This window comes from Benincasa hispida, chromosome 6 (assembly GCF_027475165.1).
Source record: "Benincasa hispida cultivar pf3 chromosome 6, pf3_genome.v1.1, whole genome shotgun sequence".
Classification (NCBI taxonomy): Eukaryota; Viridiplantae; Streptophyta; class Magnoliopsida; order Cucurbitales; family Cucurbitaceae; genus Benincasa; species Benincasa hispida.
In genome coordinates, this window is record NC_143483.1 from 22,311,513 (window position 1) to 22,339,365 (window position 27,853).

General features: G+C 37.7%; 1 protein-coding gene across 3 annotated transcripts in view; it reads right to left on the minus strand.

Moving 5' to 3' along the window:
* Positions 1 to 6,078: 6,078 nt before the first annotated feature.
* Positions 6,079 to 27,853, minus strand: part of APC2 (anaphase-promoting complex/cyclosome 2) — a 36,186-nt gene continuing 14,411 nt past the window's right edge. For 2 of the 3 annotated variants that reach the window (XM_039034119.2, XM_090315027.1), the window contains exons 6-16: positions 25,927 to 26,168; positions 13,480 to 13,896; positions 13,162 to 13,363; positions 12,927 to 13,041; positions 11,166 to 11,248; positions 10,711 to 10,830; positions 10,498 to 10,586; positions 10,332 to 10,413; positions 6,710 to 6,901; positions 6,443 to 6,511; positions 6,079 to 6,363 (exon numbers count right to left, since the gene is read on the minus strand). In XM_039034119.2, coding sequence (XP_038890047.1) covers positions 6,241 to 6,363; positions 6,443 to 6,511; positions 6,710 to 6,901; positions 10,332 to 10,413; positions 10,498 to 10,586; positions 10,711 to 10,830; positions 11,166 to 11,248; positions 12,927 to 13,041; positions 13,162 to 13,363; positions 13,480 to 13,896; positions 25,927 to 26,168 — 1,734 coding nt within the window. In that variant the 3' untranslated portion in view covers positions 6,079 to 6,240. The remainder of the gene's footprint in view (positions 6,364 to 6,442; positions 6,512 to 6,709; positions 6,902 to 10,331; positions 10,414 to 10,497; positions 10,587 to 10,710; positions 10,831 to 11,165; positions 11,249 to 12,926; positions 13,042 to 13,161; positions 13,364 to 13,479; positions 13,897 to 25,926; positions 26,169 to 27,853) is intronic. The other variant, XR_016530347.1, reaches the window with a different exon arrangement.

Sequence of the window (27,853 nt, forward strand, 5' to 3'; positions counted from 1 at the left end):
GTTAACGGATGGTGGATCCCGTGACTAAAGAGTTTAGTCAGTTATTCACGTATCGTTGAGCTTCGGAGCTACAGATCCATGAGGTCCCCTTGGTAGCTTGGATTCTGTTGAGGATCAGCCCTTGGTGTTGATTCGAAATGTTCAAATTGACAAGAGGTATTTTGATTATATATGATATAATCGGTATGATGTATGAGATACATCTAGTGGAGGATTGATGTAAATGAGATTTACATTAAGTACCATGGAATAGAAAAAGAACTATGGTTTATATGTTTCATGAGATGAAATATTAAAACAATAGGTTATAAATATAGTATGATAAGTTGGTTATAATTTATGTTTAAAATAATATTAATTATTAGATAATTAATACTTTTTCTTTTAAATAACCAAAGTAGTGGTGGTTATTGGATCATGGTAATCGTGAGTTTAAAAGAAAAGTGGTTTCCTATTTTAAAAAAGAGGTTTTACAAAAGATTGAAAAGGATTTTGAGTTTTCTCTCCGGCGAAAAAGAAACTCACGAAGTCGTCAAGTAAATTCAGATTTACTAAACGACGACTGAGCGAGCTAAATGATTGTGCAGTATTTATTAAACGATCGCATAGCTTTGCTAGACGATCGTTGGCCCAAGGTAAACGATCGTGTAAAGTCTGTAGGCGATAGACTGAGCTAAACGATAGGCTAAACGATTGCATAACTTTTGCTAGACGATCGCATAGCTTTATCTAAACGATTGGGCATCGACCTATACGATAGGTCTCAGCCATCTCCCACTTTCCCAGTCGTGTACGCGATCGTTATTTCCTCCCTTCGTCTGCCTCATACCAAGTCCGAACAGAGCCCATCCTCTATATTCTTACACCGAGAATACCAAGGTCGCCTTGTTAGTGGTGTCAGACTCAACTCGACACCGTCAACGTTTTCTGGAGGCCTTTCGTGGTGTTGTGGAGGTCGTTCGTGTTACGAAGGAGTTCGTGACCGAGGAGATTGTTGAGGACGAGCACGAAGTGTTCATGCGGTGTTCGTGCTGTGTTCGTGCGGTGTTGCGGTCGTGTAGATCGAGTGTTTGTGGTCGTTGTCGTTCGAGCGGTCGCGCAATGGAGCGCAGAGACGCTTCTGTCTATGTGCGTAGAGTTTTACTCTCTGATCTGTTGTATTTTACATGCTGTAATTTATGTATGAATTGCATAACCGTTTGTTTGAAGTCGACTGTAAATGATTTGTTGATTCATGATTGTAATTTGGAATAGGTCGTTCGTGTTGCAAAAGATTGATCAATGATCAAGAAGAAAGGAGAACTTGTTCCTAACTTCAAGATTTCGAACTCTCCACAATCTAATTGATCAAACTAGATTGAAAGTTCTAATACATGCATTCTAAACACAAGAATACAAAGAAAAAACTTAAAGCTTGAGAGAATAAACTCTTATGAAATTTCATTCAAATTCAAAGTGTTCTTCTTTAAATGTAGAGATTACAGCCCTATTTAAATTAATTGAATAGACACCATGAAAGGATGCAACCTTTCACCTACATTGGCTACATTCATCTAACACCCTTTCAACTACTTAATAAATGTAAATTCATAACATTAATTAAATACATGGGATGTTAATAATGTAAATGAATCTGAATTTTTAGATTCATGGTGGCTTTTGGATGGCTTTGATTCTTGAAGGGTTGCAACTCTTCATATTTGGAAGCTTAACTTGGAAGCAAACCTTTTAACACTCTAGCTCCTAATCATTGCCAATTATTTGCTTATCATTCTCCTCTTCTTCAAGAAGATTTGTCCTCGAATCTTAGATGACCTTGTAACGCAACTTTGTAATCATCTTCTCGAACTTTGGAAGGAAGTTTTAAAGTCTCGTCTCCTCCAAAATCAAATGTGAAATTTCTTTGTAGTACATTCCACCCCAATCGTCTTTGATGAAAATTTTCAAACTTGGCCATCCCTCATCATGCCTTCAATGCAGTATATAAAACACAAGGAAAATAATAGGAAAAAATGTCAGTTGGAAAACTACTCCTATGATTTTTCTCGCATGAATATTTTCCTTCACCTCCACTCTTAATCACACTCTCTTCTTTTTCTTTTGACTCTAATTTCTCACTTTTTGATATTTTCTCAATTTCCACACTACCTCCACTTCTCTAGAGAATTTGTTATGGTCTCATTCACAACACATACTTCAAATTTCTCCACACTTTCTATAACTACTTTACCTTTTAATTCATCTCTCAAACTTTTTTGATCACCGTCATTCATTTCAATAACATCACCAATGGAATCTTCCTTTTGACTTGTGGATGAACTCCATCATTTGGAATTGGTTGATCAATTTCTGGCAATTGAATATTTTCTTGATTTTTAATGGCTCATGCGGCATGATTCTTTCTTGCTAGCTTTTGCAACTTCAATGTTTCATTCAATTGGCCTATGTAATCAATGGATTGGTGCAATTTAGCCAAACTTTCTCTAAGATTCTTCAAAAAATTATCATCATTGTCGTAAGTCACATGACAATTTCTTCTTCGATGAGACATATCATAAGACTTCTAATATCTCAAACTTCAGCAAATCTTATATTATTATTATGAGAACCATGCAAGAAATTTCAATATAGCCTAGAATGCGAAAAGTCACAAAATCTCGAAATTAAAAAAAAAAAAAGATATGGAAAGATGCAAAAGACTTTTATTTTTTTCAAATTTTTCCAACAAGTACACTTAAATATGAAGGATAAATAAAAGAAAATGAAAGGTCACAAGAAAACAATAAGACTTTTTTTTTCACGTCTTTGTTTTTTTAAAAAAAAAACCAGCAAGTGCACAAAAAAATGAAGGAAATTGAAAAAGATGGAAAGTCACAAGAAAGATAGATAGAATAGAGTTAGACAGAGAAAACAAAGATAGAACGAAAAATAGAAAGAAAATATATATATATATATATATAATTTGTTTAGAGCCAAAGCTCTGATACCAAAATGTTTAGAAAGCTTATAAGCTTTCTGATAACTTGTAGAAATACACGTTATTTATGTTGCATTATCTAGATATTGCGGCCAAAAGTGAAGGAATATGCGTCGATTGTATGAAAATTATCTCAAAAATACAATAATTATAAATTATCACAATTACGCCCACTAACATCGTCAAGATGGTAGAAGAAGATATTTTTACTCTGTTTTGCAGGAAACCAAGTCACTGCTTGCGATCAAGGCTTAACGAGAAACTGAACAACGCATCTCTGTTACATTGCACCCGTCAATCAACAATGAAGAGACGATTAATGCAATGACGGCGCAATGCGACAGTCGATCCAAAGCTGAATTTCAACTGCATGCGGTAATAAAAACAACACCGCATGCGAGCACCCGATCGAAAGATGCAGCTGAGCAACGCAAACGCGGAGGATGTGACACGTGTACAACTAACCATTGTGCAGATTTGACGGTCTGATTGCATAACAGAAAGAATACTTATTCCTTCATCTTCGAAATTTCCATAACAAGAAGTGGGGTCCACAAGCCAAGAGTCAAAGTTGTTCACCTATAAATACCCCCATAGAATTCAGAGAAGATATACTTGATACAGGTATAATTGATACGAGGGCTAATTGCTATTGGATTATTGAGAGAAAAGGCTGAGTTGAATACGGATCGGAAGAAATCCGGGAAGAGAAGAGACAAGGCCGAGAGGTAAGTCTCAGTATAAATCTGCCAGATCCTCGCCGTGAAGCTCTGTGTTTAGATTCCCTGCTACCGGTTGAGCAAGCCTGAGAGGGAAGCTCATCCATCCATTCACTTTAACCACGCCGGTAAGCAAATCTCCATCCAAATCGGTGCTAAGACATTGACGCTTATTTGTATTTGTTTCTAACTCTATTTCATCAAGTGTCCATCTTCTTAATCTCTTCATTCACAAATCATGTATCAGACGCTTAATAGTTTTATTGAATGTCTCGATCACTTTCATTACCACTTTTCTGCCTACTTTCATTCCTCCATTAATCGATTTCTCCATGAAGTTTTCTTAATACCTTGGTAATTAATATGGATTAAACGAGTAACTTAATCTGTGCTAAAGAGATAAATACATTTAGCTAAGGCATGCTAGACGGCATCTTCACCTATAAGAGCATAAGTGAAGATGTCATTCTGATCTGTCGAGAAAAGGTTAGAAGAATGCGTTAACTAAAGCGAGTAATACTTCCAAAGATGGAAGCAACCTTGCGTTCGTTACGTTCATCCCTGTTTCACCACAGAGATGTGGGAACTTGGCCGATCATCGAGAGGTGTACGCCAAAGGAAAAGCGGAACAGTACTTATATTTTTAACGCAATTAAGGAACTTGCGTTGTTTATATTAGTTATCTTTTCTGTTTCTTCTTCGTACATAAGACTTGTCACCGCATTACACGATCTTTGCATAATCTTCACAGCCATTCTTGACCTCAGTATCTTGTATCATGAATCCTATATCTTGTATCATCTTAGCTTAGATTTACTTTGTCGCAATTTGCTTTAACGCAATTTATGTTATTATCGCATTTTTACCGCTTTATTTTGCTTTATCGCATATTTAATTATTTGTACACAAAATCTTTATTAATTTGAAAAACCCCTGGTCGCATATATCACAAGCATAACGCAATAACCTAAAACATTCCCTGTGTTCGACCTCGAATCACACCGAGAAACTTGCGGTGAAATTATACTTGGTTTCAACGCAAAGAAACTTGTGACAACGCACAGCATACTACAAGAACATTTGTCAATAACGCATATCTAGAAGTAGTATCACATATCATCGCATAAAATTTTGCATGTCAAGTTTATGACGCATAAGATTACATTCTGCGTTTACAAGTTTATGGCGCCGTTGCCGGGGAACTGTTAACGGGGACATGAATTTGTAGCTTAGATTAAAATTATGTCATCAAGTTTATGGCGCCATTGTCGGAGAACTGGTAACGGGGACATAGCTTGTAACTTAGATCAATTTTTATGTAACAAGTTTATGGCACCGTTGCCGGGGAATTGGTAACGAGGGCATGGACTTGAACCTTGCATGCATCATTGTACAATTTTTCCGTTACAAGTTTATGGTGTCGTTGTCGGGGAACTGGTAACGGGGACATGAACTTGTAACTTAGATTAAAATTATGTCATCAAGTTTATGACACTGTTGCTAGGGAACTGGTAACGGGGAAATGGACTTGTAGCTAGATTAAAAGTCATCACTTTCAAGGTTTTAAAATCTAAGATTCTACATTTCAAAATCTTCTTCTATCTACCAAATGTAAAAAATACAGCACTATATATACTAAATGAAAAGACACCCTGAAAGGATACAATCTTTCACCTACATTGGCTACATTCATTTAACACCCTTTCAACTACTCTAATAAATGTAAATTCATAACATTAATTAAATACATGAGATGTTAATAATGCAAATGAATCGGAATTTTAAGATTCATGATGACTTTTGGATGACTTTGATTCTTGATTGCAACTCTTTATATTTAGAAGCTTAACTTAGAAGCAAACCTTTTAATACTAGCTCCTAATCATTGCCAATTATTTGCTTATCACCTATACTTTTGACTTTTGTTTATTTTGATCCCTATATTTTCAATATCTTCATTTTAGTCCCTATGCTTTTAACTTTGGTTCGTTTTGATCCTTTCAAAATGTTCATTTGTCCTTTTACTTTTAAAAAGTGACCATTTTAGTACTTTCATTTTTATTTTTATATGATTTTTAAGGAAATCAAAATGAACTAAAGTTGAAAGTATAAAAACCAAAATGAACATTTTAAAAGTATAGAAACCAAAATATTATTTAAATACAGAGAGCCACAAATGATAGTAACCTTATAGTTTTCAACCTAATCTTTTTTTCCTCTTTAATATAACATCAAATATAAATTGCTAAATAAAGCCAGTTCACAAAACAAAATATTAATGCCAGATCACCACTTATTTATTCAATTTCATAGGACTGCTATATTGGATTTCGATTGAAAGTTTTGATATCTATGGGAAAACTAGAACTTTTAAAACATAAATTGAAAGGGGAAAAAATAGTACATAGGAACTAAATTATATAAATAAACAGAAACAAATATTTAGACAGGATGGAAATCACAAGTTTGAGATTTTATTCTTTTACAAATAATTAATAATGAGGCATAGACATTTTCCCTGATGTAATGCTTATGGGGAAAAGCTTATTTCTTCAACAAGTACATTCCATCTCTGAGTTCTAATTTCTCTTCAGAAACAAGTCCAGATAAAAAGCTTTGTAGCTGTTGGATTGACTTGTCATAAGAAGGATCTGCTACACAAAACATCTGCACAAATGTTTTCATTTTGTTACCCTTCTACATTCTTCACATCCAGTTATGCACATCATGTTACAACAACTCTTACCTTTAGAGTATTATGAATTCGATCTAAAGCCATACTTCCAAAATTTGTAAGCATCCCCAAGATGAATTTCTATTAAGAAAGGGACCAAACAAAAAGAAGAGAAGAAGAGCATTTGTTAAACAGACTCCATTTGAGAAAGGAAGCTGCTTCAAAATCAAGTGCTTATTTGTACAGAATAGAACAAATAGCATTTGTTAACACAGACTCCATTAGAAAGGAACTACCTAAAGCAAATAGGCCAATACAATATAGCATCAGATTACTTACCTCGTAGACTGTCATTTCTTTACGTATTTGGTCCTCAACAGAAGCAACAGATCCCTCTCCCTCATCCTCACCAACCATGAGGTCCCCATTATTGCCATTATTCGAAACATTTTTACTTGTGTCAATCATACTTTCTACGAGGACGTATACATGGTCAGTGGAATCTGCAGCACGGGACTCTGTGAGAATTCCCTTCAGTGAAAACAGCATATGACAAAATTAGTTAGTCTTGCAAACTGGGAAAGGCGTGTGTTTTTCTGTGCAATACAGAACCTATCAACCCGGTATTAGAGCAAGGAACGTATTATGTAGCATTTAGGGAAAGAGAAATGATGAAAAGAAGGGTGGAAGTGTCCATGGCTCTTGGTGAAATATTGGTCCTCTCGTCAGATTAGCAGCTCATAAGATGCTTGACTGGACAAGTCACTTCTATGCAGCAGTCAGAACTTGAGGAATGTCAAATCTCGGGAGTTTAATGACTTCTTGACGTTGTTGGCAAATGAATTGATTGAGAAAGGAAATGATGAAAGAAAATGGACTTCACATTCCTCAGGAAAGTTCTCAATCAAATAGTTGGCTTATACCCTAAGTGATGCCAGGAAGTTGTTGGAGGTGCAAATAATGAATCTCGGGACAACTCAACCAGAAAACTTAGCCCTTCTTGGACTTTAATCGTTGACTCAACATGGGAATAGAGACTAGAATTTGATGTTCACTGATGGTTTTCCCTTTTCAGCCCCTCCAAGTGCTCTTTGTTTAGAAGGAAGTAAAGGAATAATGTTTTAGGCCCCCAGTCCGGTTATATTACAATATAGGAGGGGTAAGAAAGACGTTGTGCCTGTGCCTGTGCCTGCGCCTGCGCCTGCGCCTGCTGAGAGAGAGTTAGAGAGAACCAGCTGTGGGCTGTGTTAGGCCACCCATTACTCAGCAGTACAAGAGGAGGGGTAAGAATGTAATTGTGGAGGGAAGTTAGTTATTTTGTGGGAGTGAGGTGATAATGGGCATAAATGCCAGTTATTAGGAACCTTTTATTTAGAATTATGAAAGCTGACAAGTAGAAAATGCGGTGATAATACTTAGAATTTGCAAAAAATTGAGTTTTGCGTTAATTAGCACCTAAATCCTCACTGATCCTAATATTATGCTAACTCCATGCCAAAGTGTCTATTTTTGTAGCTATCGCAGAAATCAAACACATGCATTGGAAATAAGCAATAGCAGACAAACGCATGCGCTGAAGCTAGATGATCGCAAAGACAAACGCATGCGCTGAAGTTGCGGTGACCAAATGCATCCATCGCATGGAAGTTTCGGTGACCGAATGCGTCCATCGCATGGAAGTTGCGGTGATCAATTGGGAATTGCGGCCACGGAGTGACAACCATAATAGAAGGACGATCGCAAGATGGGTAGAACGCGTTGATACTTCAGTTGAATCAAGCTCGGATGCATACCTTGGGAGTGTCAACAAGATAAGACGATGTGACATTGTCCATACCGTGACAAAAGCAGCAGTGAGCCATAACGCAATCATGATAGCTGTCGGCGTTTAACTTCTATAAATAGCCTTTTGGACCTTCATTTCAAGGCATCAGAGGTTTGCGATCACAGATGAGAGCTTGAGCAAGATTTTCAGTGAGAATTCTTCATCTCCACAAACCAGACCAAGTGACGACCGGAGCTTTCGCCAAAGATAGAGCTCGAGAGAGACATCTCTACCATTCATCCATGGCACCACCGGCAGCCTTGACGCAGAGTCCTTCATTTCTCTTCTAATCTTTGTATTGTATTACATCTTAGCTTAAGATATTAAGACATTTTGTGATTAATGCAAATCTTGATTCCTTCATTGCCGTCTTCTTCATCATCTTCATCTCTATCATAGTTTATCTTCAACGTTTATTTATCAAAGGCAATCGCATGCTTAATCGTGTAGCCTAGAGATAGGATGCATGTAGCAGCCCACCGAGAGGTGTGTGTTGTGCGAGTATAATGAGTTAATCCTCTTTGCTTGGTAAAAAGCTGTAGCAACGCTTGTCTATGGGATGTTGCATAGCTTGTCTATGAGTTAAATAGCCGCGTCTAACTACCTGAGAAGGTAAGAGATGGAATGCACCAAAGCAAAGTTCGCATTGTTCCTAGAGATAGGCACAATCTTATGCTCGACGCAACCATGCACTATAGCGATATAGTCATGCGGCTGACCACCGAGAGGTGTGTGATGCGTTAGTGCAATGAGCTGGGATTACTCGGGCGATTTAAGATAATAAACATTATTATGCATTAATGGTTGTTATGTCTTTACCTATTCTCATCGCAGGTCTTCTACTGCTCAATTTGTTTAGTTAGGAGTAGGAGTAGTGTGTAATCCATTCAACTTATTCTTTTTATTTCTAGTCATCGCCTCAAACGCATTGCTTCACAAGCATTATTGAGTGACAAGTCCCTGTGTTCAACATCGGATTACCCGAGAAACTTGCGTTCGCATTATACTTGGTGCGAGCGTAAGAAAACTTGTGATAGGAACGCGTGGTCATTGCATACTAGATTAACGCATTTTCATTCCGACGCATGGGTGCAAACGCTTAAGTCAGGCAAAAACGCATGATTGCGTTCAAACCCTCATCAATTATAAATCCAACATGAGGGACGTAGGAGAATATTTGTCGAGGGGGGACCACCATGTGTGGGGTGAATATCTTTTCGTGTAGGGAGGGTAGTATACGAGTGTAGGAGGGGAGCCTTTCGTTTTCATCTTTTGGGTTAGTAGAAACTCTCATAAAGAGAGAAGTTGTATCACCTTAGGGCTTTCTTTGCTCAATAATATCACATTGTAAGAGATACCTTATATATTGGTATCAGAGCCGTCGATCTGGGAAAAGGGAAGAAAATGACATGGAAATTTGAAGAATGAATCAAGACGATTGATTGATATTGCTGAGACGAAAGATGGAATTAAGAAGATTCCGAAAGTGGAGGAAAGCCTTACTAATCTGACGAAGAGTAAGGAGAAGTTGAGCACTCAAGCAGAGCAGCAACAGAAATCAGCCGGTGAGACTCAGAAGGTACTGGCGATGTTGAGACAGAGCTGTTTTTGACAGAATGGAATGTCGATGGCAAGAGAGGAGTCGAATCCTAAATCGAAGGAAGGTATAGGGGAATTGCCTCGACTGATTAAGGAACTGAATTCTGTTATCAAAGAATGAGTGGAAGGAGGTAGCGATCGTAGTAAGTTCAAGAAGGTGGAGATGCCCATCTTCGACAGTGAGGAACCTGATTCATGGATGTTTCATGCCAATAGGTATTTTAATATTCATAAATTATCTGAAACCGAGAAAATGAACATTGTTGTTATAAGTTTTGAAAGTGTGGCTTGGTATTGTTGAAAGAACATAGAGTAGTAACATGTAACTTTTATTTATTTTATATTATTTTATTAGTTCCTATCAGATTTCTGTAAACAGTGACTTCAGCCCCTTCCAATTAATACTAAATGGGCTGGATCTATTAGTTTCGGGAGTGGCTTATTTTTTAAGTAACTTCTGCTCCCTTGGTATTTTCCTTTATGGAGCTTTTCACCAATAAATGAAGCCATTTCTTGTAGTAAAGAATCTCAAAACACCTTATTAACCCAGAAGTTTATCCGCCGAGAAAGGACATCTACTGGCAAACCAACGGCAGCTGCAAGACTCTTAGCACTCCAACTGTAAAAAAGTTCACATTAAGCCACATATAGTTAGCGTAATACACAAAGCATAACTAGTTGAGCTGAGTTTAAAGATTTCAACCTTTTTTGCTGCTGAAATTGCATAATAATCACTGCATGTACAGGAGCTACAGTGAACTGCAATTCTCTATCTTCAAATTGCAACTCCAACTACAACAGATGAATCATAAGAGCATTTAAGGTGAAAAGAAAAGATTTGTCCTGAGTTTCAACTCCGAGCACAGAAACATTTTGCAGATTCATATTAATAGTAGAATGATGTCTATTAACTGACCTTTACTGTTCCAAGATTTCTCTTCCACTGTAGCTTACGAGGTGTCTTAATTTCATGAAACCTCTGAGCATAATCTGTAAGCAGATGATCCACTGATGCAGGTAGATTTATGTTTTCATCCTAAAATTTTCTGTGGTTAGAAGGTTTACAAAAGAAATTAAAGCATCTGAAATCTACTTCCAAGAATAAGTGCAGACAAATAAAGGGCATTTTTCCCCCAAGAATAGTCCAGTTCTGAGTAGAAATCTCCTTCCCATGCCCACAGAAAAGCAAGAAAAAAAACATGCGGAAGTATAAGGATCATCGCACATTATATACACAGATTTATATGAGATGTTTCATTCCAAAGGACAATTTTCATTGCTAAGACAACTAATGTTCATTCATTATTGGGCAACGAAGTGTGAAAGTTCTGCATAAATGCCACCCCATTTTTTACAGAAATATTTTCTTACCTGAATTGGAGGCCAGAAATTTGAAGAGATGATAGTTGCATCGAGGTCATTCATTGAAATCATGCTGTCCTTGAGATCAACAGCTAGATGAGCATACATCAAAAAGGTTCTAGTGAGCACTCTCGGCGTATAACATGATACTTCAGGTAGAGTAGCAAGAGTGATAAATAATATGATGAGCTTAAGTGTGATGTAAGAAACAGGGGTCGAGAAACTTTGAGCTCTCAGGTTAGGAAAATTGGTTTTGTGAGAGAAGTACCATTCTCGGGACATCTCTATATTCAGTAACAGTGGGAATATGGGCGGGAAGGAGGGAAAAAGAGATGGAAATAGTATCAATTAACCTTCTGAATTATTTAGAAGAACCATTCATTGGTTTCCTCACCACAGCAATAATATCATGTTTCTTCTACTTAATTAGATAGTTTATATCTCAGTCATAGTCAATGTTTTATCAAACCATAGGAAGAGGATACTTTTACAACTACAATTTCAAATATCAATATACCTTAATTAATGGAAGATAGGAAAGTAAACCTAATACTTAATTCAAACAAAGTTTAGAGGTGTAAGACAATCAAAGTTTTAGTTTTTTCCATTTTAAAACCCTATTGACTCAGTTGATTTCAATTTACTGGTGCATAAGCTGAATTTAAAAATTGAGCTAACTGAAGTATCTAATATATGGTCAGCTGCACGGCTATTCATGTCATTGTTCAGCTCAGCCCAAACCAGTGGAACACCTCCTCAATAAGCTGTCCAGATTTTCAACCCACCCAGCCCCAGTCCATGCGCACACTTGATGTCCTAGCCTAACTTTTTATGTCTCTAGATAGCTCTCAAATCTCAGTGTCTCATGCCTCCATCACACTATCTTGCCCTTCACTCTGATCTCTTACACCTTCATTGCACCTGATGTTCTCATCTCTATTCTCTCCCTCCTCGTGAAATTTTTATCCCATCAGCTGGAGCAATGATTTTTTTTTTAATGAAAAAACTTGACTTTCTTTGAGAAAAAATGAAAAAAAATAGCCGGGACTTAAAAAAGAAGTTCACAAAAGGGAGGCTGAGTCCAGAGAAATAAGACATGGTGAATAATTACAAGAGTCTAGAAACAAAAGCCCAAAGAGAAAGAGAGATAGGGGAAGGGGACCATCTGCAACAATAGTTCTCTCCCTGGGTCCCTATTCCCTCTCTTGCTAAACTGACTCAAGCAGTTAACTCGACCCAAACACTCTACTTGTAACAATTTTGTGAAACCACTCTCCTAGGTAGAAAGCTCGAATTTTATGAGGAAATGTTGTTCTGGCTATCATTCAGGAGGTTTTAGAGAGAGACTAAGATTTTGTTGATTCATTTGGAGAATAGAAAGTTCTTTGTAAGATCTTATTAAACTTGTAGCTCTTTCCGAAGTTCTCCTAAACTTTTTATAATTATGATTTATGATTCCCTACTGTTAAATCAATTATCTTCACGTTCTCAACGGGGAGAGCTTGAGAGTTCCTTTTTCTCTTCCGGAAAGTTGTAAACATCTAATATCAATCTCAGCTCCCACCCCCATTTAACCATACTCTCCCTCTCTCTGTTGCAAGTAATTATTAATCAAATAAATTTCCTACTAGAGGCTGGAGTACGTAAAATGCCAATTTACCCAACCCAGCAGCTCAAAGTCTCTCTTGTCCTGTTCCTTTCAACATGGTAAAGGTAAGATAAGCAGATGGGAGTCATTTAAAAAAACCACAAGTTTTTTCTTCAACATACCTGTTTGACATGGCAGGTTTATTGTTGCTTTAATATTAGAGTTAGTTCTCTTGGAATCAATTAGATCATTGAGCATAATTTCACACTTCTGCATGCTACTTTCTCCAAAATGAATCTGAAAATAACACGGGTATAATAAGACAAACAATTTGAACATATGAAAACACGGAAAAGTTCACTAATTCTTAATCTTGTGACATGCAGGTTGTGGTTTAGAAGGGTGAAAAACACACACCTTGAGTAGTTCTAACGTTCGTATCTCTGAGTCAATGTCATAATCAGACTTATTTAGAAGTTTTTCTGCCAGCATGACACGATACTCATTAACTAGTTGGTCTTTTGAACCGATTATGCTAACTAGCATCCCAAGTATGTCAACCTTCCTTCTAGTCCTCCCACCCTTCAGTGGATCAGCTTCTACAGGGTCAGGCTCCCATCTGAAAAAGCAGAACCCATTACTCCATTTAAAATGATAACAATGAAGAATGATTACTATCAGCTTAGGGTGAATTCTACAAAGATTCATACTGCAACACCCTACATATACACGTACCTTGAAGCATTAATCCAGGCTTGCTTGTCATCAGCGTGAAAATCATCATCTAGGCCTACATTTTCTTGACCTTCTTCGTCTCTATTTAATTCTTCAAGAAGGCTATCACCAGTATTTCCAGATACATTTGAATTTCCACCAGTCCCGTCAGTAAGCATCGTCACAATACATTTGATGGTATCTTTTCTTCCCCTTAAGTATTCCCTAATTGGCTCACCCACTGCTTCAAGAAAAACACCCGCTGAGTCAATTGTGCGGAGTGCTTTGATAGTGGAAACATATTGATGCAGTATATCATTCGTTGATGCTCCAGCAGTAAGTAGGCGATATCGTAGCGCCGAGATGAAAGATTCAACAAGCTTAGAATGTTGCCCAGTGTATTCAAGACACTGTTTTAAGTCTTCAATTGCCGGAGAGCTGAAATTAAGTTTACAGATTGAATTAGAAAAGCGCTAATAGTAATAACTTCTTTTTTTTCCTTGTTTTGAAAAAGAAACAAATATTTCATTGGTTCTTTTTTTTTATTGAAATAATTTCTTTCATTAATGAAAGCATACAAGCGCATACAAAAGAAATCCAGCCCACAGGAAAAACCCTACGAGAGAAAAAGTTCCCAACTAAGTAAGATATTGCCTATAGAATAATTACAAAAAGTTTTTGAAACCGAAACTTAAAGGGAAACATGGACCTCACTAAGGACTAGACCTCAAAAGGGTCCCTATTCACCCCATGAAACACTCTATTGTTCCTCTCTCCCCAAAGATCTCACAACAAAGCATACACTTCCACAAACCACAAAGAACGACCTTTCTTTTTGAAAGGCGGATGGAAGAGGAACTCCCCGATCATCAAACGAATGTCCCTTTGGCGAGCAATCACAAGCTCAAACTCCTAAAAAAAGAAAAGAAATTCCACACTGATCTCGCAAACTGATACTTCCAAAGAAGGTGGTCTAGGTTTACCTCTGTCTTCTGACAAATAATACAACAAAATGGACCCATTAACGACCCATTAACAAAGGCACTTTCTCGAGAGCCTATCCATCGTGTTCACACACCTAAGCAAAATTTTCCAAGAAAAGAACTTGACCTTCTCTTAATCCTTCACAAAACATCAAAAACCGACTCAACAACAGGAGAGGGATTAAATAAGATCCTAAAAAAGACTTACAAGAAAAGCCTTCTAAAGGACTAGGACTCCAAACATGAACAACCCGTCTCTCGAGTGTCGAGTCTGAAGTTAAAATCATCAACCAAAGAGGCCACCAGTGTTGTTTCCCTATTGGACAACAAACGACAGAAACTAAAGGAAAAGGAAACATAGTTTCCCGACCAAACCAAAAAGCCTGACACAAAATTTTTTAAGGAAAATAACTGATACAACCGAGGAAACATAGAAGAGAGGGGTCTATCCTTCACCATCCCCCACAACACAAAAAACAAGATGGGAAAAGAAAGGGAGCTGAAGAAAAATATCCTTCAAGAGATTTCAATGCGTGCCTTTAACCCCTTTTGTCACCATTCATAGGGAAAGGGACCGTGCTTACTCACAATAATCCTCTGCCACAAGGATTCAAGCTCAAGGGCAAAATGTCAAAACCATTTAGCCAACAAAGCTTTACTACGTGATCTTAAATTTCCGAGCACTAACCCTCCACGATTCACAAGCTTCCCCAAAACTTCGCAACTATCCAAATGAGACCCTTTCCCAGAGAAAGTTTCTTGTGAGCTTTTCAACGCTACGAACTGAGATAGATGCGCAAAAAAGAGAAAAGTAATAAATAGGAATTCTACTCAACACTGACCCAATCAACATCATTCTCCCAACTTTGGAAAAGAAACTTTTCTTCTACAAGGTAAGCCTCTTCCTTATCTTCTCAATGGGGGCATCCCAAAAAGAGATGGAGACCAAGGTAAGAAGAAGGAAATGAGCCTACCTCACAACCAACTAGACCCACCCATCTATTAAGCTGCTCCTGATCACTGTTAATACCTAATATCTAACACTTACTCCTATTGATTTTAAGCCCTGACATCGCATCAAAGAACCCAAGAATGTGATTGAGGGTGATGAAGGAATCCTCTTTGCCAGAACAGAAAAACATCATATAATCTACAAACTACAAATGAGACAAACCCACCTCCTTAGACCCAACTTAAAAGGCTTAAGAATTCCACCATCCACCCCTTAAAGATGATGCAACTTAAAACATCCACAACCAAAAGGAACAAGAAGGGAGATAAAAGGATCCCCTTGTCACAAACCACTAAAAGCCTTTATCAACCCCTTCGGATAGCCATTGTTAAGGATCGAGTAATTTACATTCCTGACATGACCCCACATCCACATTCTCCATCTATGCTTGAAACCTTTCTTTTCCAACACCCTGTCCAAAAAATCACCGATAGCTTAAACTTTTAGATCAACCGGTGATTTATGCCCGACACCAAGAAACTCTGAAGGGAGAAAGCCCTTATGAGAGGGAAATGAGAGCCAAGCAAATGGGACCTGAAGTATCTCTAAAAAAACACCTTAAGCAACCCATAGAAGTACTATTAGCTCTAAATGAACATGTTGAAATTTCTATATTTGTGCATGAATATTAACCGTCAAATATTTTCCTTTAGTATTTTTATTATTTTCCATGTTTGTAAGAGGTCTTTCTCCTATATAAAAAGACTACATTCCACATATTTAAGAAAAGAAAAATAATTTTATACCCTCAAATTCAAGATGGTATCAGACCCAGGTTACGATCTTGGGACCAATGGGTTATGGTCTCCTGGAATGTTAAATGATATAATATTAAATTGAAATATGATATAATATTTTTTTCATTGAAAGTTTTGTTTCCGTTTAAAAAAAAATGATATGATATTAAATTTATCTCCACCCATCAACTTCTTCTTAGATCAATTGACGATTTAAGATGGTATCCGAGTAGGTGGTCCGAGAGGTCCTGTGTTCAAATCCCTACAATGTTATTTCCTCCCCCAATAAATATTGATTTTCACTAGTTGGATCTTCTACGTATTTCAAGCCCACAAGTGAGAAGGAGTGTTAAATTTACCTTCACCCATTAGCTTAAGCTTTTGGGTCAATCGGTGATTTAAGAGACCAAGATGAACACCATTAAGCTGCAACACCCGAAAAAATAGAAGGAATTTCCCACAATGGAAGACCACAACCCTTAAGCAAAGAAGAAAATTTGTTAGGAATCAAAGGAGAGGACATTGGTGAATCTGCACCAAAAGGCTCTAAACTAAGTGAACCAATGTTTTCACTTGCGAAAATATGATTATAGGCTTCTAGAAATATATCCTCTGGTAGTAATTCTGTTGCATTTGTTCCTCCATAGGCAGTTATACTTCTTCACTGCTCACACTTACCATTGATTCCTCACCATCATCGAAAGAAGATAAAGCTTCTTCAGAAGAAGGGGGTTGGATACACCTTTAATAAATTGAACATTTGATCCAGGAAAAGAGGTAATAAATTGCTTAAGGAACCTGTCAGGATTCAAACATTGATGTTGTTTAGAAGCAAACGGATGAAGAAATCAAAACATGAGTACAAGACTCTTCTAAAGCATCAGAATTTCTCTCTTCGTAATCAAGAATACTGAGAACTTATTTCTTTCGAGAATAATGCAGAAGGCTTTCATAAACCTTGGCTTCACCCTGTTAGAAGAGAACTCTTTGTAGGCTGATAGACCCCAATCATGAGTGTATATACTCAGAGGAATAAGGAAAAGAAAGGGGGGCAAAGTGGGCAAAATGAGAATGTTGTTACGTGGGAGTGTGAGTTTGAATGATTGGGTGGGCCCATAGGGATTTTGTTGGTTGGTATTTAGACTTTTAAAGGGGCAGAGAGGTAGACATTCTTTTAATCTTTGGCATATACATTTTATGGCTCTTTTGAGCATTGAGAAGAAGGGGGAGATCTCAAACTCCCATGGTTTTTGCCTAAATAGTGAATATATAAGTTTGGGTACTATTAGAGGCTCTACTTGTGGAGAAGAATCATCAACGGAAAGAAACTATTTGCATATAAATAGAAAGGTTTTTATTGACGTGATCCAAAACTGAGCTTTTGAAAAAAAATGTTTATGGTTAAATCCAAAATGTTTTTTAATATAAAACTTCAAAAAAAAAATGAAAGAAAAACAAAAAGATGATTCTAAGATATTGAAACTGTGTTTAAAATGTATTAATGTGAAAAGCACATACCATAGACTGGTGGGACTCCTATCACTTTTGGTTTTGATTACTTGCAACATAGAAAAAATTCCTAAGCCTACAAGTATTTTGACTTGAACTAATGTGATGCTTACCAAAATGATTATAGAAATCAAATCAGAGTGAAAACATTTCAACAGAAAATCACAAGTCAGCTGCACAAATGTAACATTTAGAAATCAAATCAGAGTGAAAACATTTCAACAGAAAATCACAAGTCAGCTGCACAAATGTAAGTCAAAGTATGCATACTTACAGGACTACCATTCAAACTGTTCAGATTGTGGGTTGGACTAGTAAGCTGTCAAATTAGAAATTTCTTTAACCATTTGAACTAGGAGCATGAGGCATCACTATTGTCTTAGCCATGTCACGTTCTTGTTTAAGCCAAAGAAACCTGAACCACATGGCCTCGATGATTTGAAAGCATATTGCTAGATCAAATTGGTTAGAATTGGCAACATCCAAGCAGAGGCGTTTCTTAGCTTGTTCTATACCCAAGTAATATGTCTCCTTACATACAGTTGAACACCAACATAAAATGGTTGTGCCAAGTGGTCGGGAGGTTATGAGCCCATACATGCAGTCCTTAAATTGAAATCTATTGGAGATTTCAGTACAGCTAAATATATCTTTTGGTCCATTCCATGAAGCATATACATTTTTAAGTTTCATCCCTAATGTTTTTAAAGTATCAATGTTGTCTCTGTGTCGTTGAAATTGAATAACAAAATCATAACATAGCTGTTAATATTATTTATAGGGTAATTACACTTTTTGGTCCCTAAAATTTGGCCAACAATTGATACTATCCTTAGGTTTCAAAATCGTGCAATTTTATCCCTAGTTTAGGAAATCATTCCGTTTGGTCCCTGGATTAATGCCTCAGTAAAATAACTACTACCTTGCTGACGTGACATTTTTATAATAAAAAATGGTGATGTAATATTTTTATGAAAAATAAAAACAAAACTCTTTCTCCTTCTACTCCCTCTTCATCTCCTCCCCTCTTCTCCTGCCTCTCCCTCCTTCAATTCCTTCTTCGGTGAAGTTCACAGTGGCCTCATCCCCGCTGTTGCCACCTAAATGGTGATGTGGAACAATGAGGAACCCAATTTCGGAAAGAGTAAGGAATGGTTGTTCCTTGCCTTCCAGATATGGACAAGGCTTCCAACTATGGCAATGGTGAGCAAGCAGCAATCGAGAAAGTGAGAGATGGGAGTGGCAGTGGCCGCCAAAGGAGATATTGAAGGAGGGAGAGGTAGAGAAGAGGAGAGGGGTTGAACGAGGGAGAGGAAGGAGAGTTTTTTTTCCTACTGTTTTTTTGGATAAGAAACATGTTAAAAGAGAAAAGAGAGAGAGGAGACACAAGATATACGTGGAAAACCTTAGAATGGGGAGAAAAAATCACGATAAAGAGTCTCCGTTTTATTAATTTTTTACCTAATGAGAGATACAAGAGGATTCTTATTTATAGGCTCCAACAAGCCTAAATACAAAAAAGGAAATAAAAATAGGGTAAAGTAACTATAATACCCCAAGACTATAAACAATCAACTAAGTCCCTTACTTCCAACACTCCCTCTCAAGTTGGGGCATAAATATCAATCAAACCCTAGTTGCTAACGCAAGAGTCAAAATTTTGCCCGAATAACCCTCTAGTGAGAACATCTGTAACTTGTTGATTTGATGGAATATACGGAATATAGTTACTGTCATTGTTTAGTTTCTCTTTTATAAAGTATCTGTCAATCTCTACATGTTTCGTTCAATCATGTTATACTGGATTATTGGCGATGTTTATAGCAACTTTATTATCCCAATAGAGTTTTCATAGGTAAGACACCATCTTGATGAAGATCAGACAGTACTTTCTTCAACCAGATTTCTTTGCAAATTCCCAAACTTATAGCTCTATATTCGGCCTTTGCACCACTTCTAGCAACTACACTTTGCTTCTTACTTCTCCAAGTAACTAGGTTACCCCACACAAAGGTACAATATCCTGAGGTAGACTTTTTGTCAGTCACCGATCCTACCCAGTCAGAGTCGATATAGGCCTCAATGCATTTCCTGTCAGTTTTTTTGAACATTAGACCTTTACCATGAGTGCTTTTCAAATATATCATAATTCGATTCACAGCTTCCATATGTTCTTCCTAAGGTACCTGCATAAACTGACAACACTGATAGCATAAGAAATGTTTGGTCTGGTATGTATAAGTAAATTAACTTTTCCACTTTACGCCGATGCCTCTCTTTATCAACTGGAACTTTGTTAACAGAATCTCCCAATTTAGCATTGAATTCTACAGGACTGTCAGCAGGTCTACATCTAATCATACTTGTTTTCTTTAACAAGTCAAGAGTGTACTTCCGTTGTGAGACAGAGATTCCTTCCCTTGATCTAGCCACTTCCATTCCAAAGAAATACTTTAGATTCCCAAGGTCTTTGATTTCAACCTCATCTGCCATCTTCTTTTTCAGTTTAGTGATCTCATCAATATCATCTCCTGACAAGACAATATCATCCATATATAGGACAGAAATTTTCCCAGACACTGACCTTTTTGTGAACAATGTATGTTCAGAGTATCCCTGAGTAAACCCTTAAGACTTAAGAAAGGTAGTAAACCTTTCAAACCGAGCTCTAGGGGACTGTTTCAGACCATACAAGGACTTCCTGAGTTTACACGCCCGATGATCAAACTGAGCTTCAAAACTTAGAGAAGGCTCACATACACCTTCTTCTAACCCACCATTTAGAAAGACATTTTTTACATCAAGTTGGTGGAGAGGCTAATCTCTATTTACTGCAACAGGGAGAAGAAGCCGAATTGTGTTTAACTTCCCTACAAGAGAGAAAGTTTCTGAATAGTCTACTCCATAAGTCTGGATAAACCCTTTCGCTATAAGTCTGGCCTTGTACCTGTCTAAAGTACCATCAGATTTATACTTCAGAGTGAACAGCCACTTGCACCCAACTGTTTTATGTCCTTTTGGGAGAGTAATAAGGTCCCACGTATTATTCTTTTCAAAAGCTCTCATTTCTTCCATAATAGCAGTCTTCCACTCTGGAATCTCCATAGTCACATGTATGCTTTTTTGGTATTGTTGATGTGTCAAGACTGGCAGTGAAAGCCTTGAACTTAGAAGACAGATTACTGTAAAATAGAAAGCTATACATAGGATACTTAGTGCAAGATCTGGTGCCCTTTCTCAAGGAAATTGGCATGTCAAGAAGCATCATAATCCCCAGATTTGTCTGACTTCCCATCTGCTTTCCCACCTGTAGTAGGATTCTGATCAAACGTTTCAAGCTGAGGTAGAATTTCACTCTCTTGTGTTTCTATCGTAGTCTCATCACTGTCTGCCACCCTGTTATTTTCTGGAACTAACACATTGGTCCTATCATTCTCAGTTACATCCACAATATCATCCTCAACACACAAATTGTTATTATCAGAGACACACTCAATAGTACCTTGAGCTTGTGTTGATTCAGATTCATGGACCAGAGTCGATAAAATAGTAAGGGACACAATTTCCTTTCTGAGATTCTTCCTGTAATATGTTAGCTAGAAGACCTGTTTAATAGGTAGAACAGTGTCATGGGAACTCAAGATGAGCTCAGGAAGATCAATAGGAACTAAGAATGTTGACCAGTTAGTCTCTTCATTAGTACTCTCCCCTTGAAGATGACTAACAGAGAAGAAAGGTTTATCCTCAAGGAATGTGACATACATAGAGATAAAGTATTTCCAGGAAGAAGGATGGAAGCATTTATAACCTTGCTGGTGAAGAGGATATCCAGGGAAGACACATTTTTTAGCATGTGGGATAAACTTAGTTTGGTTATGGGCATAACTATGGACAAAGACAGAACACCCAAAAACCCAGAGGAACATCAAGAAAGAGTTGTGTGGTCGGGTCCGACTCCTTGAGGCATTCAAGAGGGGTTTGGAGTTGGAGAACACGAGAAGGTATTCGATTAATAAGATGAGTTGGAGTAAGAACTGCATCTCCCCACAAATAAGATGGAAGAGAGGTAAATAGCATGAGAGACCAGGCAACTCGAGGAGGTGACGATTTTTCCTTTCAGCCATTCCATTCTGTTGAGGTGTATAGGCACACGAACTTTGGTGAACAATGCCTTTGGAAGACAAAAATTCAAGAAGAGTATTATTGAGAAATTCACAACCATTATCACTTCAAAGAATAGAAATTTTAGCATTGAACTGAGTTTTAATAATGGTGTAAAATTGTTGAAAAATCGACAAAACCTTTGATTTGTCGGTGAGAAGAAAGACTCATGTAAGATGGGTATGATCATCGATAAATGTCACAAACCAACGTTTTCCTGAAGAGGTGGTAACATTAGAGGGACTCCAAACATCACTATGAATAAGATTAAAGGGCTGAGAAGGTTTGTAAGGTTGAGAGGGAAAGGTGACCCTATGTTGTTTTGCACGAATACACACATCACAAGAAAGAGAAGAGAATCAACTTTATGGAATAAATGAGGAAATAAAAATTTCATATATTGAAAATTTGGATGACCAAAGCGAAAATGCCACAACATACAATCTTTTTCTGAATTTGAAAAATACGAAGATAAAAAAACTAGTCCTATAGTTGTTCCTCGAAGAAGCATCATCATCAAGGAATTAGAGTCCCCTATTGTACCAGGCAATGCCAATCGTCTTCCCTGAGCTTAAGTCCTGAAAGAAAACATTATCCGATGAGAAGGCAACTTGACAATTTAGATCTCGGGTTATCTTACTACTAGATAGCAAATTGTAAGATATTTTAGGTACATGCAGCACATTTTGTAAAGTTAAACCATGGAAGTGAGAAATATGACCCTTGCTCGCAAATGGAGCAAAAGACCCATCTGCAATTCTGATTGTTTCATTATCAACACACGGAAGATTCGATAGAAAGTTATCAAATGGCCCAGTTAAATGATCTATAGCCCTTGAATCAAGTATCCATGGTTTATTGTCATTTATACTTACGAGACTTGAAGGGTTGTGATGTACCTGATTGAGCAATTGCCCCAAGAGAAGGGACAGCAGAGTCACTTTGACAATTCACCTGAGATTGTGACTGGGAAGCACTCGCAGATTCACTTACAAGTGCACAGCCGGGATTGGACTTGTCATTCGAAGGGCGTCTTCTACCATTCAATGGTCTACCATGTAATTTCCAGCACTGTTCCTTTGAATGTCAGGGTTTCTTGCAATGTTCACACACTGGAGTCTGTTTCCCATTGTGCTTGTCAGCATCATTACCATATAATTTTGCACTAAAAACAACAGAATCAGTAGGTGACACAGTAGTGATATTCATAGCACTGGATCAATCTTCCTCAAGGCGAACCTCAAAGCACACTTACATAAAAGAGGATATAGGTCTCTGTCCCAGTATACGGTCTCGCACTGCATCGAAATTGGCATTCAAACCAGCTAGGAAATCATATATCCTATCTACTTCCTCAATTTTGGAATATTGGACAACTCCACATGGACAGTACAAATAATTTCACAACACAAGTCCATCTCCTGCCAGATTAGGGACAATTTATTAAAGTACGAAGTGACATCCATCATCCCCTGTTTGCACTCGTGAACTTGTTTGTACAGAGTGTAAAGACAGGATGCATTCTGCCTTCTTGAATATAATTTATGAACAGCATCCCAAATATCTCAAGCGATGGCAGCATACAATAATGGTTTCCCTATCTGAGGCTCCATACTATTAATCAATAATGATCGTAGCAAGGAGTCCTCTTCTTTCCAAATGCGCTCTTGAGGATCCCCTGACCAAATTTGTGACACTTTTCAAGGTCCATTTTAATAGACTGAGACCAGAAGAAATAATTTTGGTCGTTTAACTTTTCTTCTGCAATTAAGCCTGTGGAATTTCCCATAGAACCACATAAATAATTTGCAGTAGTCAAAACAAGGAAAGAAGGTTACTTGATTCTCTGGATACATCGGTAAACCGGAAGGAATGTTTGAATTTAATACACTTGAATTTAAGTTTATGGTTGTAGAAGCACCTAGAGCTACTCCAAGAGCGGTGATTTGTTGTTGAAAACTCGCCTGACGATCAGCCAACTGTTGTTGAACCATTGCCAAAGAAAAACCCATGGACCCATGATGTTCATAGCTCGACGGTGACGGATGGAGGGGCCCAGGCGGCAACAAGCTGTTATAGACAACTAACGGCACATCACTCTCCATCATGAACTTGCCTCGGTGATGCGTGGAAGATCCGTAGCAGCAGCTTCAGATTCCGACATCTGGATGAAAAAGGCAGCGGTGGTAGGACTAGAGGCGACGATGGCGGCACTGGGAATAAAGTTGGCGGCGCTAGGGTTCCCGATTGGCTGCTATTGAGGATGTATTTGCACTGGTCGAAGATACCGATCAACGACAGTATGAACGACAGTGGCTGCGACAGTCGGAAGCTGTGGCGGAAGCGGTGTTGGTGCAGCACTAAGGTTATCTTGCACCGATCGGTTTTCGCCGATGGCGGCTAGGGTTTCGTCACCACGCTCTGATACCATGTTAAAAGAGAAAAGAGAGAAAGAGGAGACACAAGGTTTACATGAAAAACCCTAGAACAGGGAGAAAAAACCACGATAGAGAGTCTCTGTTTTATTAATTTTTTTACAAAATATGAGAGATGCAAGAGGATTCTTATTTATTAGCTCCAACAAGCCTAAATACAAAAAAGGAAAGAAAAATAGGGTAAAGTAAATAACTATAATACCCCAGGACTATAAACAATCAACTAAGTCCCTTATTTCCAACCAAATATAACTTTCATTATCACAAAGAGCGATACAAAAGGAAGAGGAGATGAGTTATCCCATACAACAAATTACAAAAAAGAAGCCCAACTAGTATAAATTTGGGTTAAGTTACAAAAGAATTTAGAAGTGGGGGACCACATAGAAGCAAAAAGAGTAACCAAACTCCAAAAACGATCAGTATTAATTTCTTGATCACGAAATATTCTAGAATTTCTTTCAAACCACAGCCTCCAAAGGAGGGCGAATATCCCATTGGACCAGAGGATTTGCACCTGAGCATTTAACTGAGGACCTTCAACTAACTGTAAAAGGGCATCTGAAGCTTTCTTGGGCCAACACCATTGCATTTTGAACAAGCTAAACAGTTTCCCCCAACAATCAGCAGCAAAGGGACAGAAGAAAAACAAGTGCATCAAAGATTCCTCATTGTTCTTACAAAGAACACACCAATTAGGAGAGAGAGCATAACTTCGAAGGATTCTCTGGATTCTACAGCAAGTGTTTAACCTTTCAGAAGAGAAGATCCACAAAAAAACCTTGACTTTCTTAGGACAAAAGGTCTTCCAAATAAGATCAGATTTTTGCCTTTCCAAAGCTATTTGCTTCACAATGAGCTTGGAGAACAAAGTTTGATTGAAAAGGAGCCGTTCTCCAACAACCACACCAAACACGTCATCCCTGTTATTCGGTCTTAAAAGTTTGAAGCTTGTTCAAAAGAGCAACCCAATCATCAAATTCAATATCAGTAAAATTTCTTCTAAACTTTATATCCCATGCATAAAGGGAATCAGACCAGCATTGACAAACCAAAGAATCCTTGGCGGTCACATTTCTGAAAAGCCTAGGAAATTTCAAACAACGGGGCAGTCAACCAACCATTTGTCCTTCCAAAATCGGGTTTTGTCTCCACGACCCACTCTAACTCTATACCATTCCTCTGAAATGAGGATGTTTTTCATGAATTGGGGCCAAGGATGTTTTTTCTTTTTCTTTTTGTCATAAAAATACCACAAAACCATTTTCTATAATAAAATATCATATAATCCAGTGTGAAAAGAACCATTTTAGCATCTCCATTAGTTATCTAATGGAAACCTTAATTCAAAGACCAATTTGAACTATTTCATAAATCCGGGGAATAATAAGATTGCATGATTTTGAAACCTAGAGACAAAATTGACCTATTGCCTAGACCCTAGGACCAAAAGTATAATATACCTGAGTTTACATGTTACTATAAGTTCGCATTAAAATAACCATATTAGGATCTCAAGATGGCTAATAACAAAATCATAATTTTACAGTGATTAGCATCCCATTTGATATAAGAAACTTATCAAAGGGAAAGTAAGCAAGAGAACTAAGTTGAAATATAGATGGCATTACCTGTCGGGATAATCCACTATTATCTCAAAAAGTTTAGCAATCCTCAAGTCTTGCAAAGTTTCATATGCAAAATACTCCAGTCGAGATTGCCACCTAATAAGTCCTTCAGGAGTATCAACTCCAGAGTTGAATGAGGATGCATGGGGGGCCAACGATGATTTTAGACTATGCAAAGGACTGTTGTTACCAGCAGAATTTCCAAGATAAGCAAGAAGGGAATGCAAAAAATGGAGTGGCACAGCCTGAGTAGCATACAAATCCAAAATAAACAACCATTCATCAGGGATGCAGCTTTAAAAGCTTATCAACTGAAGAAAGCAATGGAACATTGTATGAGAATCAAGCAAGGGATGTCAAAATTGAGAAATAGTTTACAAATGTAAAGAGCTAGTGGTATTGTTCCGACTCTTAAATGGGAAAATGAAGAATCTCACACTAATTTGACCAGTTCAATTCAATACAACAAAGCGACTAAACAAGATGTAAAGAAAAAAATGGAAACAGGAATATACAAGGAATACCCAACACTCCAAAAATAATATTATATATATATATATATGTATGTATGTATGTATGTATGTATGTATGTGATGAAAAAGACAGAGTAGAGATAGAAAGTAGCACACACAAAGTTTACGTGGAAAAGCCTTAATAAGGGAGAAAAAACCACGGGATAAAGGATTCTTATTAAAAACTGATACAAAGAATACATAGAGACTACCAGCTTAAATAGAAAAAGGGAAACCCTAGGGTATAAGGAAAAAGACAAAATTGCCCCTAGAGTAAAAAAACCCTAATTTCAACACTCCCCATCAAGTTGGGTGAATGTCAATAAGACCCAACTTGTTAACACAAGAGTCAAACAACTATCTAGACAGTCCCTTTGTTAGGACGTCTGCAATCTGTTGGCTGGAAGGAATATAGGGGCCACAAACATTACCATTGTCAAGCCTCTCCTTGATGAAATGCCGATCAATCTCCACATGCTTTGTTCTGTCATGCTGAACCGGATTATTTGCTATGCTTATGCGGCTTTGTTATCACAATAGAGTTTCATCGGACCGGTGTGACCTTGATCAAGATCACTTAAAACCTTTTCTAGCCAAATTTCTTCACTTATCCCCAGACTCATGGCCCTGTACTCAGTTTCGACACTACTTCTGGCAACTACCCCTTGTTTCTTACTCCTCCATTTGACAAGGTTACCCCATACGAAGGTACAATATCCTAATGTCGACTTTCTATCTACCACAGAACCTGCCCAATCTGCATCTGTATATGCCTCGATGCACCGTCTATCAGTTTTTCTAAACATCAAGCCTCTCCCTGGAGACGTTTTCAGATACCTCAAGATGCACTCCATCGCCCTCATATGTTCTTCGTAAGGAGACTGCATAAACTAACTCACAATACTAACTGCATGTGAAATGTCTGGTCTAGTATGAGAGAAATAGATTAGCTTTCCAACAAGCCGCTGATATCTCTCTTTATTAACTGGTACACCTTCACTCATATTAAGAATTCACTTCTATGGGGTGTCAACTGGTTTGCAGCCTATCATACCTGTCTCCTTAAGTAAGTTTAGAGTATATTTCTGTTGGAAAACCGAAATCCCTTCTTTCGATCGAGCCACCTCCATTCCAAGGAAGTACCTCAGTTTTCCAAGGTCCTTGATTTCAAATTCCTCAGCCATTTTCGTCTTTAAGTGGTCAATCTCTAAAGCATCATCACCTGAAATAACAATATCATCTACATACACAATCAAAACTGCAATCTTCCCGGATACTGACCTCTTTGTGAAGAGAGTGTGATCTGAGTGTCCCTGACCATACCCTTGTGACTTTACAAAGGTAGTAAATCTACCAAACTAGGCTCTTGGGGACTGTTTTAACCCATACAGGACTTATTTAGTCTACATACTTGGTGG